The following is a 14,380-nucleotide window of genomic DNA, read 5'->3' on the forward strand; positions in this document are numbered from 1 at the left end:
TTAAAGGAAGGGCAGGAAGACAATCAGCCTCAAGCATCCACAGCCCGATTCAGCATAGAAGGATATCAATACCTGTGATTTGATAAGGATAATAATGCATAATGTTTGTATATTGTGGATAATGATAGTAATGCATAACATTTATATGTTTGATTGATGCTTTCCAATCATGGTTGAGGGATAAGGGATTACAAGGAGGGGAACGGTGATGGGGTACCCTTCTAAGTATGACACCTCATGGTGGTGACCAAATGGTCCCATGAGGCCAAGGGGGTACAAGGGTACTACCTTTGGGCTTAGAAGAGATTGGCTTCCGGGGTAACCCAATTGTGAACACGCCTCATCCCTCTATCATGGTGAATTAATACACCAAGAAGTCCAATCATAGGAAGTAAGAGATGGATGGCAAGATGAAGGGGGACCAGGTATAGGACACCTCACTAGGTACTCCACCTCATATGGATAGCATGGGCCACGTGAGGCCAAGAGGGATGGTATACACTCTTGGGCCTAGGGTAGAGGATCTCTAGGAAACCCTATCAAGTCACCTTAGGTCTCCTATGGTTGAGCTTCCTCAAACATAATTAAGATATCTTATGATGAAATCGATATTTCTGCTATATGCTGTAATGATTCCTAATTAAGATTTGTTTTATGAATTTTTGTTGTAAATGGTTTCTAACCTGTTTTGCAGGGTCTCAATCAGGTGAAAGATATCTCTAACCCTGCTCATGTTCATTTGGAAATTGTGATTTAGGGCCAAATTAGGGCATTCACAAATAGGAGAAATTACATATTCTGTCCGGAATCAGACTCTATGTACACACACACACACATTGTATATTATTAATTATACACATATATATAGATATGTTCCAGCAGAGTCCTCCTAGTACCACCCTGAAATGCAGTCAAAGTATACAATATGTTTCCAGGTAGGGCTGGAAATTCTGTAGGACGTGGTTTGGTTCCAAGGAGATTCCAACCTGTGTTCAGGATCAGATTGTTGTTGGTTTTGGTGGGGTGGCAGGTTTCTTTAGAGGTATTGGGTAATGTAACAGAAAAGGATATAAGTCCATAGCATTTTGATTTGAATATCCCTCACATTTGGCTGCAGGTTTTTATCATTCAATGAATACTTTATGCCCTATATTGGAACAATCAATTTCAGTGATTGTTTGGAAATGGAAACTAATGAGCATTGACCGAGTGACATTCCTTTATACATATGATAGTTGCTTTATTTAACTTGCAAGGTCTCATCTTATCGAATAAGCTTTCTTGATTTATAGATAAGGAAAATGCAACACTTACTGTATTAGCAATTCCTATGTTCTTTTTCACCTCAATTTATTAAAGGCTCTTAAAAATGTTAGGTTCATTCTGTGTTTTAGCTTTCCCCTTAATATTTGTCACCTTACAATGCAACAGCCAAGAAGCACGAGGAGTGGAACGCAAGGCACTCTTGGAATCTCTTGCTCATAGTATGCCTGAAGATACTATATCATTTGGTTCATGTGTCAAAACCATTGAGCAGACAAAAAATGGCCAGATAAATCTACTATTGGATGATGGTACACAGATCCTTACCAAGGTATGTGTAAGAACCCTACTGGTTCTTTGCTTCTATACTGCTCTACTACTGAATGCCCTGCCTGAATTTGTTTTGGTGTTTTGAATAGATATATTGTTTTTTTGTATTTTGAGAGTTTATTGAAAACAAATAACCTAAAACTGAAACTAATTACAATAATCTGAAAATTTTGAAACAACTGAACTACTGCTGCAATGTATCTTTGTTTCTCAAGAGGATGGGAAAATACATTATTTTTTAATAATAAAAACAATGGCAGCAACAACATGGAACCTGATTTTTATTTGATTCTTCTTTGCCTTCAACCGGAATTGAAGCATTTTACTATTCACGGCAGCACTGTAGCGTGTCACTATTCACGGGGTACTGTAGCGCGTCACTGTTCACGGGTACTATTCATGGGTATTGTTCACGGGTACTGTTCACGTGTCACTGTTCACGCGCACTGTAGCAAATAACCATTCACAGCTGCACCTTATCTCTCCCTTATTTTGTGAATTCGATGAACACTGAAATAAATACTGTTGCAGCACAATCAGAACCTCCGTATGAGATTCTCTCAGAATTATCAAATTCACTAGGTATTTCACTGGCTCAAATGATGATCATATAGAAGAACTACGTTCTCCAATGGCAAAGCTGTAAACCCTTCTCAGAGTTCAAAATCACAATGATCAAATATATTTTTTTCCTCGCCAGAGAATGAGCTCTTAAGTCCCTTTTATTCTTTTCTTATGAGAGCTCACACACTAACCCGGCCAATGTGGGATAAAAGATATATTCCCACTTTCAAAAAAAAATTCATTTAAAACTCCATAATTGGTGCGCCAATAATCCTTTTACATTAATTATTCACTTGGCCCCATCTATGAGAACTTGACCTTTCACTTAAGTGATTTAAGTTATAATATAAAAATCATATTATAACTTAATAATATGAGCTCAAAACTATTAATATTTATTTAACAAAACAAATATTAATATCTCTCTAAATACTCATCTGTTTTGCACACCGTCTGAATTGTAAACTGGCATGAGGATTTTGCGTATGACCAACCCTTATTTCTAAAAATAGCAGGGGTCCATCTCGATCACCCATTGTCTTACTATAAATAGTAAGTTCTGCATGCAGGGCCCAAAAGACTTCAAACGAACACCAATCCTGCATAACTCTGACCATTGAAGGAGAAGCTCCCCTCAAATGACCCTCTATCCAACCTCATCAGCCTATGAGGGTCTATTATAGGCCAATCTACTTAACTGACGTAATGTCAACTAGAAGGGGACATCACAGTCCGCCCTTCCTGAAATTGCTTGTCCTCAAGCAATCTCAATTCTGGATGCTATAAAATTTCTTCGCTCTCCCAAGTAGCATCCTCAACCGGCATGTCCTTCCATTTGACCAAGTACTCTCTGATAGTGCGCCTCCTCAAATTCCTTTCCCTGAACTCAATGATAGCCTTAGGTACTAACACCAACTTTCCCTCATCATCCAAGGGAGGAAGCATTGTGGAAGGAACAATCTGATGTCCTAACGCCTTCTTGAGACGTGATACATGAAAAACATTATGCACTCTACTATCTGCCGGCAAATCTAACTCATAAGTCACCTCTCCAACTCTCTTGATCACCCTAAAAGGCCCATAATAACGTGGCTTAAGTTTCTCGGCACCACTCCTTTTGAGAGTGGACTGGCGATAAGGCTGCAGCATCAAATATACCATATCACCTACCTCAAAAGTCCGCTCAGCCCTCTTCTGATCAGCATACTGTTTTTGCTGATTCTGTGCCTTAGTGATATTCTCCTTAAGAGCCTTTACAATGTCTTGGCTCTCCTGTAATAAGTCTCCAGCACTAGGCACTCTACTATCTGATAGCAACAAATCCATGAAACTGGGTGCCTCATAACCATATAATGCCATGAATGGTGACATCTGGATAGACATGTGATAAGTGGAATTATAACAATACTCACATAGATATATCCACTTAACCCGAGCCTTCTGCTGCCCCGCTATGTAATTCCTGAGGTATCCCTCCACCCATTTGTTCACTATCTCTGTCTGACCATCTATCTGGGGGTGGTAGCTAGTACTCGGAGTGAGCTCTGTCCCGCACAATCTAAACAACTCCTGCCAGAAGTGACTCATAAACCTGTTGTCCCTGTCGCTGACGATGCTCTGAGGTAAGCCATGCAACCTGAATACCTCTCTGAAGAATAAATCTGCCACCTGCGTATCAGTGATCGGGAAGAAGTGGGCAAACTTCGTAAGCCGATCAACAACAACATATATACAGTCTCTGCCTTGGGCTCTGTTGTGACCATTTCACACATCGCCCCATTTAAAATGGGGACCCCCTCTTTTTGCTCGTTTTTGCTTGCCTTTCGCTTTGCTTTTTAGGGTTTTGGTAGTTCGTCAGTTGTCTGGATTTAGGGTCAAGCCTTAGGGTTTCCGTTACTGTCTTTTCAGGCCAGAGTCCAGTCAGTCTTGAGAGCTTTTTAAGCTTCCTTTTGTAGGATGCAATTTTGAATGGAATGAATTCGCCAGAATGGTCTATTTTCAATTAGAATTTTGAGTGCAGAGTCTTAATTTGTCTAAGTGTTGATGATGAAAATGTGAATTTTATTCAATTGAGTAATTTTGACCCAAATTTTGAGTTTTTTGATTTCTGATCCTGGGCATGGGGAATGATTTTTTTTTGCCTTGTGAAGTGATTAAACTTGTGAAATCATGATATTTTGGCCTGTAGGAGCAAAATCGCTCCTGTCCCTCAGTGAAGGACCGGAGCTCGTTTTCAAAAATCTTACTATCTCTGCAGGATCAAGATGATTTTTCGAATGGAAGTAGTAAAGAAAGGCGTGATCTTTCCGTTGAATATAAATTGAAGAATTTCACGAACACAGAAATGCCTCAGGAAGCAAAATCGCTCCTGTCCCTCAGTGAAGGACCGGAGCTTAAAATCAAACATCACCTCGTCCTTGCAGGATTTTAACAACTTGACGATTTGGAGAGATCCAAGGGAGTGCATTTTACCAGATGAATATAATTTGGAGGCACAAACATGAAGAAAAGTGGACCAGAATGCCAAGATCGCTCATGTCCCTCAGTCAGGGACCAGGGCGAAATTCAATGTAGCTCCCGTCCCTCTCCCAGGGACCAGAGCGAAATTCTTCATAAGGCAAAATTCAGGCAAAGATCAAGCAAGTTTTAAGTTTGATGGCAAGAAAGGAGGTGAATTGAACCCGTTGAAGACAAATTGAAGATTACAAAACATCTACAAGGGACCCAAATGCCTAAGTTCGCTCCTGTCCCTCAGTCAAGGACCAGAGCGATTTTTACCTTAGACAAATTTCTTGCCAAGTAAGAGCAAATTCCAAGGCATGGATGAGTGAAACGGAGCACTACAAGACCATTGAAGATAATTTTTGAAGTTAGCAAAGTGAGATGAAGCCTACAAGAGCAAGATCGCTCCTGTCCCTCAGTCAGGGACCAGGGCGATATGATGGTTATATTGCCTTTCCTCCAAGTTCAAGACACTCCAAGACGAAGTACAAGGTGGTGAGGACGTTTTAAGGCATCTCAATGAAGAACGAAGTATCCAAAGTCGCCGATGTTGAAGGAATTACACCAAGACACCCAGTTTGCTCCTGTCCCTCAGGCAGGGACCAGAGCGAAATTTTCATAAAGGCCTAGATTTTGAAAGTTTAACAAGTATTAAGCGACCAAGAAGGATCAAAGGACTTCATTTTACACGATGAAAGTAATGGCAAGTTGTTAAAAGCAAGCATGAGCCCAGGACATTGAAGTTCGCTCCTGTCCCTCAGTCAGGGACCAGAGCGATATTTACCATATTGGCCAAATCTCTCAAAAATCACGTTAAGTCAAGGTTGTGCGAGGTGGTAAAAGGTCTAAGGTGTCTTAAGAGGATGATATACAAAGGTTTCAAACGTCGAAAGATTATCAATTGAGCCAAGGAGACTATATCGCTCCTGTCCTTCAGGCAAGGACCAGGGCGATTCTCACAAGATCCTTCATTTTCCTTCAAAAGCATGTCAAAACAAGGTCGCACAAGATCAAGATCGTCGTTTGGAAGGCAATGAACGAGAAGTTAAAGGTTAAGTACGAAGAATGTTGGCTAGAGCACTAAGATCGCTCCTGTCCCTCACCAAGGGACCAGGGCAATAATCCTCCAAACATCTATATGCCTTGTGGAAGTCAAGTGAAACAAGTGTGGAATGGAGAAACTATGTCATTGCTTGCCATATAAAGAGGATTGGTGATTAAAGAAGCGAGATCAAGGAGAGAAACACCAGGATCGCTCCTGTCCCTCACCAAGGGACCAGGGCGATATTTGCTAAAACACTTGTTATCCTTCGAAGATCATGTCAAAACAAAGTTGCAAAGGGTTTAAAACGTCGTTTGAAAGGTAATGAACGAGGAGTTAAAATCAAGAACGAAGAATTTCAAGTAAGAACGTAGGGTTCGCTCCTGTCCCTCATCAAGGGACCAGGGCGATATCACATCTAAAGGACATTCATTTTCAAAGTCAAGTCACTCAAGTTCGAAATCCCTTGCAAAAACGCCAGTTTCAACGTAAGGATGGAGATTTTAAACGTCCAAAGCACGAGAACCAAGACCAAGTTGATAGATCGCTCCTGTCCCTCAGTCAGGGACCAGGGCGATGAGGTTTGTATTTTTTCATCTTCAAATTTTGGCGCCAAAGCAAACATTTTTTTGAATTTATTTTAAATGCTAAATTCGATAAATTAAAAAATTCAATTAAAATAGCATTTAAAATTTGCGCAAGATATTAATTAATTATTTTTGCCTTGTAAAAAATCGAATTTGTTAAATTAAAAAACAAAGGCATTTAATAATTAATTATCAACTAATTAAAAATCAAATGGAGCGCTTGGATTGAAAGGTCGGCCTTATTATTTATTTAAAAATCGTTTTAATTACCTTATTTTTACCAAGTCGGCCTCAAGGTAATTGTGGTGTGAGCGCTTATAAAGGGTGGTGAAGATTTTCATTTTCACATTATCATTTTATCATCCACATTCAAGTGCGATTTGGAGTATCCAAAGGTGGTGCGAAATTATCATTCAAGAGGAGGTGCGAGTGGTGTTCAAGGTGCGAATTTCATCAAAGGAAGGCGTAAACATCATCTAAGGAGTGCGAACGTGAAGTTTGAATTAAGGCGAAAGACATTGAAGATCACGTCAAAGGCATCCCAAAGGTGGCGAGGACGTTCATTTGAAGGAGATCACGTTGAAGCCATCTAATTTCGATTTTTGCCTAGGCGATTTTCTTGTTTTGCATTTTAAGAGTTAAGCTCTTAATTGAGGTATGGCGATATTGATTTATTGTTTTAAATTTAGAATTGTGATCGTCATTGCTTCAAGTTTTGAATTTTGAAATTTTGAATTTCAATAGCTTAATCGTTATTTAGGAAATGATAACTCAAAGGCTTATCATGAGGTTTCCTAAAATTAATCTAATCTATGTTATGCATTGCAATATCCAGTTACTTATTGTGAAATGTTGTGTAGGTATGGCGACCCCTAAGGCGGGAGCATCCACCAGTCGTCCAGCTCTCATGAAGGAAGATCAAAAGACCGAAGAAGTGGAGACCAAGATCGTGTCGAAGTGGAGCAACATTGGAGATACTAACTTGGGCAACTTCAGCACGAAGAAGTTTCGAGATGTCCCTTACATTGGCAAGCCATCACCTGTCGCCTGGAGGATAATTGAAAGTGGCATCATTAAGGCGGCCGGCTTCCCTCCAGCAGTACAGTGTCATGAGTTGATGATCGAGTGTGCTCGTCATTATGATCCTCAATCCAGAACGATCGTGTCCAAGGAAGGAAACACTTTGGCGTATCTTTCAGAGGAAGCTATAAGTGAGGCTTTCCATCTTCCAGAGCACAGAGATATGGTCTACAAGAGCATAGAAGGAGCCAGGTCAATGTACGAAGATGATCCAGATGCTTGCCTAAGCATCATTAACAAGAACTGGTTACTCAAGAGTCGTCCTCGCCTGAGCAAGGTACCGAACACACCACACAGGATTGATTTCCAGGAGGAGTACAGAGATTTGATTACAATGCTCAACCGAGTCACAGGAGCCCCTCAGGCTTTTTACTTTGAAAAGTGGATGTTCTACTTCATCCAGGTCATAGTTCAAGGTAAAGGAACAATTCATTGGGCTAGAATGATTAGCCATTGCTTGGACGTACAGTTGAGGAGACTCAAAGCTACCAAGTCCTTCCACATGAGTTCATACGTCATCTATGCCTTGATCAGGAGCTTCGAGTACGCAGGACTACCTCACAGAGGAGTGATTGGAAGAGGACCCGGCGAGGTCAGAGTGTGTGATTCCTATGTTCACTTGCATCATCCGCCAGGAAGCAACTACAAGTTAGTTAATGATACCTTCACTATGAACATCACAAGGACGTTGCAAGGCGGGATTCACAACAAATTATCTCAGGATGCGCAGGAATTAATAAAGAGGTATGGTGCTTGGTTTATTCAATTTCCGAAGTTTACTTATATCAGAGTACATGGATGTCCTTTACCTCCATACATGTTGCCAAGATATCCGACAGACAGAATTGTGTTACTTGAGGTAACAAGACAGTTGGCAGCTTATGCGAAGGCATTTAGACACAGACATGGAAATGGAGTTCCGGTACCTATCATATTGGGCAATTCAGTTGAGGTATGTCCTAATGCTTTAGCCATGGATGACGCAGAGAAGGAGTTAGCTTTGTATTCCTTTTCATTCTTTGCTTTGAGGGAGAGCTTTGATCCACATGGATATATAGAGGAGACAGTCGGTAGGAAGTTCAAGCATGAGTTTCAGATTGAAGATTTTATGATGAATCTCTTAGACGATCTTGAAGTAAAAAGAAAGATGCATTCTAGATTGCCTTTGGATTTCATCAGGAAATGCAAGATTTACAGAGTGGCCGACCAAGCACAGGACAGTGGCAGACATCTCCAGTCATCCTATGATCGAGAAAGCAAATCAGTAAGGTTAGATTGGAATGAGCCCGAGGTCGTGGATCTAGATGCTTTGATGGCTCCAGTCTTGTCTTGTACTCGCAGATGGGTTGATGTGCAGCATCAGAAGTTGAGAGAGCGGGGCATAGCTATGACTTTCACCTTGGAAGAGAAGCCAGCCGAAGGTGGAGCTAGTATAAGCGAAGGTAATCCTAATCCCAGAAATGCAAGTGAAGGCGATCTCCATCCAAGAGGCTCGAAGAGGAAAGAGAGACCTGGAAAGAGAGAATCTTCCAAGAAGAAACAAGAGGCCAGCCGAGATCGTTCATCCGGTACATCTTCTCGACAAGAGGAAAGGACACTTGAAGTGGAAGAGTCTATGGAGTCGATGGTTCAAAATGATAAAGAAGGACAGGTACCTCAAGGGTCGCCAAGTGGATCTCTCCAAGATTATGAGTTACATGAAGACAAGAATAATGACGAAGTAACATCTCCTCACAGAGAAGAAGAAATATTACATAAGGAAATACAGGTCAAAGAGACAAGATCAGCCATCCCAGATTGGTTGAAGGAAAGATTAACCAAGGTGATCGTAATAGAGGACGAGGACAATGTGATTGATTTAGAGAGCCTTGTTGGACATTCCCAGGAAGTGACAGAAAAGAGAAAGGCTACCAAGATGTCCAAGATGATTAGAGATGAGACTGGATCCAGAAAATTGCAGATAGCTACACCGGCAGTGGACAAATATGAAGGCGAGATCCTAGCAGAGGAATATGATGTAGAGACATTTGAGCTAGGTCCATCCACAGCTGAGCAGACACTAGATGATGCCACAGATTCCTTTGAAGCATTGAAGGACAAGCTTAGAGAAGAAATGGAGAAGAGTAGAAAGCTTGAGAGGGAGGTCGGTGCATGGAGAACGTATTTCAGCCATCTCAATCAGCCTTTGGGACGTCAGGATCCAGCAAGATCACCTATGCAGGCACTTCCCCTTCAATCAATTGGTGAGGCAGAGAGATTCAGGAGTATGGTCCAGCGTATGAGTACTTGGATGGATAAATCTCATACAGTTGCCGTAGAATTTGCAACAAGGATGATGAAGACTATTCATAGGGCTATTCAGGTTCTTGAGATCATCCACAATTTGATGATAACGATAGCCGCTTTTGCTCATACCAAGGATGTTATCATTCCTGTCTTGAAAGTAATTAGACAAACGTCGAGGAAGGTCTTAGCGCAGGAAAAGATTATGGATGGAGGACCTCACAGTTTACTTCAGTGGTCAACCTTACTCCAGATGAAAGAAGTTCTCTTCGAGGACATCAGTACTAGATGCAGTCATGTTGAGGAGGTGATCAACCCGATCCAGGACAGAGTATTTGAGGTACTTCGTACCATTCTTGGCAGGAGGATCGAAGTTGAGACAGATGTGGATTTGCAAGAATTGGAAGATAAAATCAAGGTCATCTTTTGCAAGGACGTCAATATCACAGATGAGCAACAGGACCAGATGTTTGCTACCATGCTCCTGATCGAAAAGACTAAGGAACTTGAACTTACATGGGACGCAGCTCTTCTAGATGCATTTGATCAGGTCATCCACTTGGAAGAAAGAATGAAGAATCTTCCCGAGATTCCAATTGCTGAGATCGAGGGAATCGTATCAAGATTCATTGCATATGCTAAAAAGGAGCATTGGAAAGGGAATAAGATTCTAGATGAGAGGTTGCTATAGATGACATGGCACCTTAATTGTCATTGGTCTATGTCTCCTAGATTTTCGTGCCAAATTTATAATTGGCTATGCATTTAATGTTGTGCAATAAAAAGGGGAACTTTTGTAACAAACCCTAATTAGGGTTTAGGTGTCATGATCTTGACCATTGATCTACTTTTGATCTGGACCATTCATTGTAATTGAGGATGCTATTTATACCCTCATTTCATTTCATTTTCATAAGTTAGATGTGAGAAGAAGATTAGATTATTGATGTATTAGAGAGATTAGAGTTTAGAAGCAATTTACTTTTGTAGCAAGATTGAGTTTTGAAGAAAGAATTCAAACAATTGTTGTACATGATGACTTTGGAATCAATGAAATATTGAAGTTATGGTGTTTTGTTGCAATTCTCTTGGTTATCTTCATGGTTGTTCAATTTTCTTGAATCATTTCTCGATCAAAGTAGTGTGTTAATTCGAAGGACAAAGTGTTGGACTTGATCTTTGGTAGGATTCGCTTTCCATACCACTAGCTTCTTGCTGATTGTAGGAACGCCTTGCATGGTCAACTGGAGATATTTGAATCACTTAACCTTCAATCATTATTATATCTTGGATATGTACCTTCGTGGTAGTGTCTTTGATCTTTGATGCATTGAAAATCATTTCGTTACCTTAGAAGATCGCACCAATTTCAATTAAGTTGTTATTTTATGGCGAAATTGAAGTTGGTAGAATCTTGCCAAGTCTTGTCTACATGAAGTCATTCTTAGGGTTAGAATAGATTAGATCTCTTGTAAACCCTATCCTTTTGTTATTTTTGAAACCTTCTTTAGTTTAGTAAGACTTTCGGAGTGTAAGGCCCCTTAAGAACACAGCAAATCACATCATACCGCTGGAGCTTATCCACACGTAGAGACCCTACTAACCAGAACATTGGAGTCATCCTAACTGATCCTTCATGCGAATCTTCAGCAGTTAGAGACTTTATTCAAGAGAGGATAAGATGCCTTTAGGTATTTTATTCTGTGTATGATGGTGTACAAAATACACGTCAACAGGCTCTCAGCAGTCCTGTGATGAAGTCCATGGACAAACACTCCCACTTCCTGTCAGGAATTGGAAGTGGTTGAAGTAAACCGGCTGGATAAGAGTGCTCCTGTTTATTCTGCTGGCAAGTAGGACACTCTCTAACATACTGTAACACCTCAGCTTTGAGCTCTTTCCAAGGAAAACACTCACGAATCTGCCGGTAGGTTTTATAAAAACTTGGATGTCCTGCCATAGGTGAGTCATGATAAACTCTCAACACCATCCTCCTCACCTCTGACCCTGGCACCAAATAAATGTGCCCTTTGTAAATGATGAGCTCACTCACAAGGGTGAAATCACTATCCAATCCTAATGCCCATGTATCCTTTGCATACTCTGCAAGGATCAAATGTCTCCAGTCCTCTGATATATCAGTTATCAAGCTCAAGTGGGGTCTTCGTGACAAGGCATCTACTACTACATTCTGTGTCCCCTTGAAATAGGTAATATCAAAGTCATATGCCTGTAATTTACTTACCCATTTCTGCTGCCTGTCATTAAGATCACGCTGCCCCAGGAAATGTTTCAGGCTATTGTGGTTAGTTTTTATGCTGAATTTGCTGCCCACTAAATACTGCTTGAATTTGGCGAAAGCATGCATTATTGCCAACATTTCCTTATCATAAATGCTGAAGCTCCTCTCAGGTCCCTTGAACTTCCTACTCTCATACACAATCGGATGCTTGTCTTGCATAAGCACCTCTCCAACGCCCTCACCTGATGCATCACAATGAAGCTCAAATGGCTTACTGAAATCTGGTAATGCTAGCATTGGACAAGAAGTCATCAACTCCTTGAATTTATCAAAACACTCCTGTGCCTCAGGAGTCCACAAGAAAGCCCCCTTTCTCATCAAATCCGTCAAGGGTGCTGCATGCCTGGAATATCCACTAACAAACCTCCTGTAGAACCCACACAACCCCAGAAATCCTCTCAACTGTGTCAGGTTCACTGGAGTAGGCCACTCCACAATAGCACGAATCTTTTCAGGATCCATGCGTACTCCCTGTGCACTGATGATGTGACCCAAATATAATAACTCTGATAATCCCAAATCACATTTGGACTCCTTTGCATACAAGGACTCCCTGCTTAGAATGCTCAGCACAGTGTCTAAGTGTCGCACATGCTCATCCCATGTCCTACTATACACCAGGATGTCATCAAAGAAGACTAACACAAATTTCCTCAACTGAGGCTGAAAGACCCTGTTCATCGTAGACTGAAAAGTAGCTGGAGCATTAGTTAGCCCAAATGGCATAACTACAAACTCAAAATGGCCACAATGACACCTAAATGTCGTCTTCTCTATATCCTGCTCTCTGACTCGGATCTGATGATAACCTGATCTCAAATCAATTTTGGAGAAGAAACATGCTCCATGTAGCTCATCTAATAACTCATCAATCCGTGGAATGGGGTACCTGTTTTTAATAGTCTTTTTGTTCAGAACCCTGTAATCTATGCACATCCTAAGAGTACCATCCTTCTTCACCAAAACCACAGAAGAAGCAAAAGGAGACTTACTCAGTCTAATGTGCCCCATAGCAAGTAGTTCCTTGATGGTTTTCCCAATCTCATCCTTCAATCTCTTTGGATGCCTGTAGGGTGTGATCATGATGGGTTTAGCCCCCTCTAACTCAATAATATGCTCAATACCTCTATCTGGAGGTCTACCTGGTGGTATGTCACTGAAAAACTTGTAGTGCTTGATTCTCAGTTCCTATATGTCTGGATGGTATTTGGATTCTTGCTGCCCCTGTGATGGCATCAATGTGCAACGGGCTGCCCACTCAACTTGGTTATGACGCAACAAGCTCTCCATGCGCCTGCAAGACATCATCCTAAACTCACTGTCTCGGATGGCCGTAAGAATGTGAGTTTTACCATCAATCTGAAATTTCATCACCATTTCTCTCAAATTGAGAGTGAACTCTCCAATATCATGTAGCCAAGTCATGCCAAGAACTACATCCGTGTCACCCATGTTAACCACATAGAATTCAGCCTTGAATTCAAAGTTATTAATTTTCAATGGCAAACCTGTAATCTTTCTATCACATTTGAGGACATAGCCATCCGCTACCCTCACTCTCAAGCCCTCAAACTGCTCAGTTTGGATCCCATGTCTCTCAACCAACTTGGAATCAATGAAATTGTGCGTGGCACCTGTATCTAGCAATGTGATAACTCGCTGTCCAGCCAACACTCCTCTCATCCAAAACGATCCCTCCTGCTGCACACTAGTGAGGCGGGCCTCCTTAAGCCTACCTTCAACCTTCTCTTCATCGGTAGACATTTGCTTGAACTTTTCATCATCTAAACTTTCATTTGGTTCACTGGGTTCCCCATTTTCAGTTCGCTGGTCCGAATTTTCAGAATCGGAATCATCATAGTAAGCCCACATAACCCTGTTTGCTTTCCCCTTTGGTCTCAAAGGACAGTCATGGTTCAGGTCATAGGGCCCTTTGCAATAAAAATAGAGTTTTTTCTTCCTTAAATCATTCAATGTCTCTCTATCCAAGGGAGCGAATGATTTATCCTTATTTTCAGCCTTTGTTTCATTCCTCTCAGGTTTCTTGAAGAATGGTTTGTTGTCTTTGCTAGATGATGCACCCTTTGACTGAAATTTATTTATTGGGGCTGCTTGTTCCATACTTCTAGCCTTCTTAATTGCTTCTTGCAAATTGAATGGATCAAAGGCTTTTACCCAACCCTTCAGTGGTTCAGATAATCCCTCAGTGAACAAAACAACCAATCTCCTATTTGAGATATTTGGCACCATAACGGATAGCCTCTGAAAGTCACTAATGAAATACTCCAATCCGCCTGTCTGTCTCAACTGTGCCAACTCCCTGAAGTAGACTTCTAGATCCTTCTTATCAAACCTCTCTACCAACCTGTCCACGAAGTCTTGATATGAAGTCACCTGGTTATGCTGAAGGGTAACCATCCCATGGTA

General features: G+C 41.1%; 1 protein-coding gene across 1 annotated transcript in view; it reads left to right on the plus strand.

The window, feature by feature from the left end:
• The window catches only part of LOC131041585 (monooxygenase 2), a 60,037-nt gene that overhangs the window by 35,018 nt on the left and 10,639 nt on the right, over positions 1-14,380 (plus strand). Inside the window, exon 4 of the mRNA XM_057974719.2 lies at positions 1,432-1,594. Coding sequence (XP_057830702.2) covers positions 1,432-1,594 — 163 coding nt within the window. The remainder of the gene's footprint in view (positions 1-1,431; positions 1,595-14,380) is intronic.

This window comes from Cryptomeria japonica, chromosome 8 (genome assembly GCF_030272615.1).
Source record: "Cryptomeria japonica chromosome 8, Sugi_1.0, whole genome shotgun sequence".
NCBI classification, from domain to species: domain Eukaryota; kingdom Viridiplantae; phylum Streptophyta; class Pinopsida; order Cupressales; family Cupressaceae; genus Cryptomeria; species Cryptomeria japonica.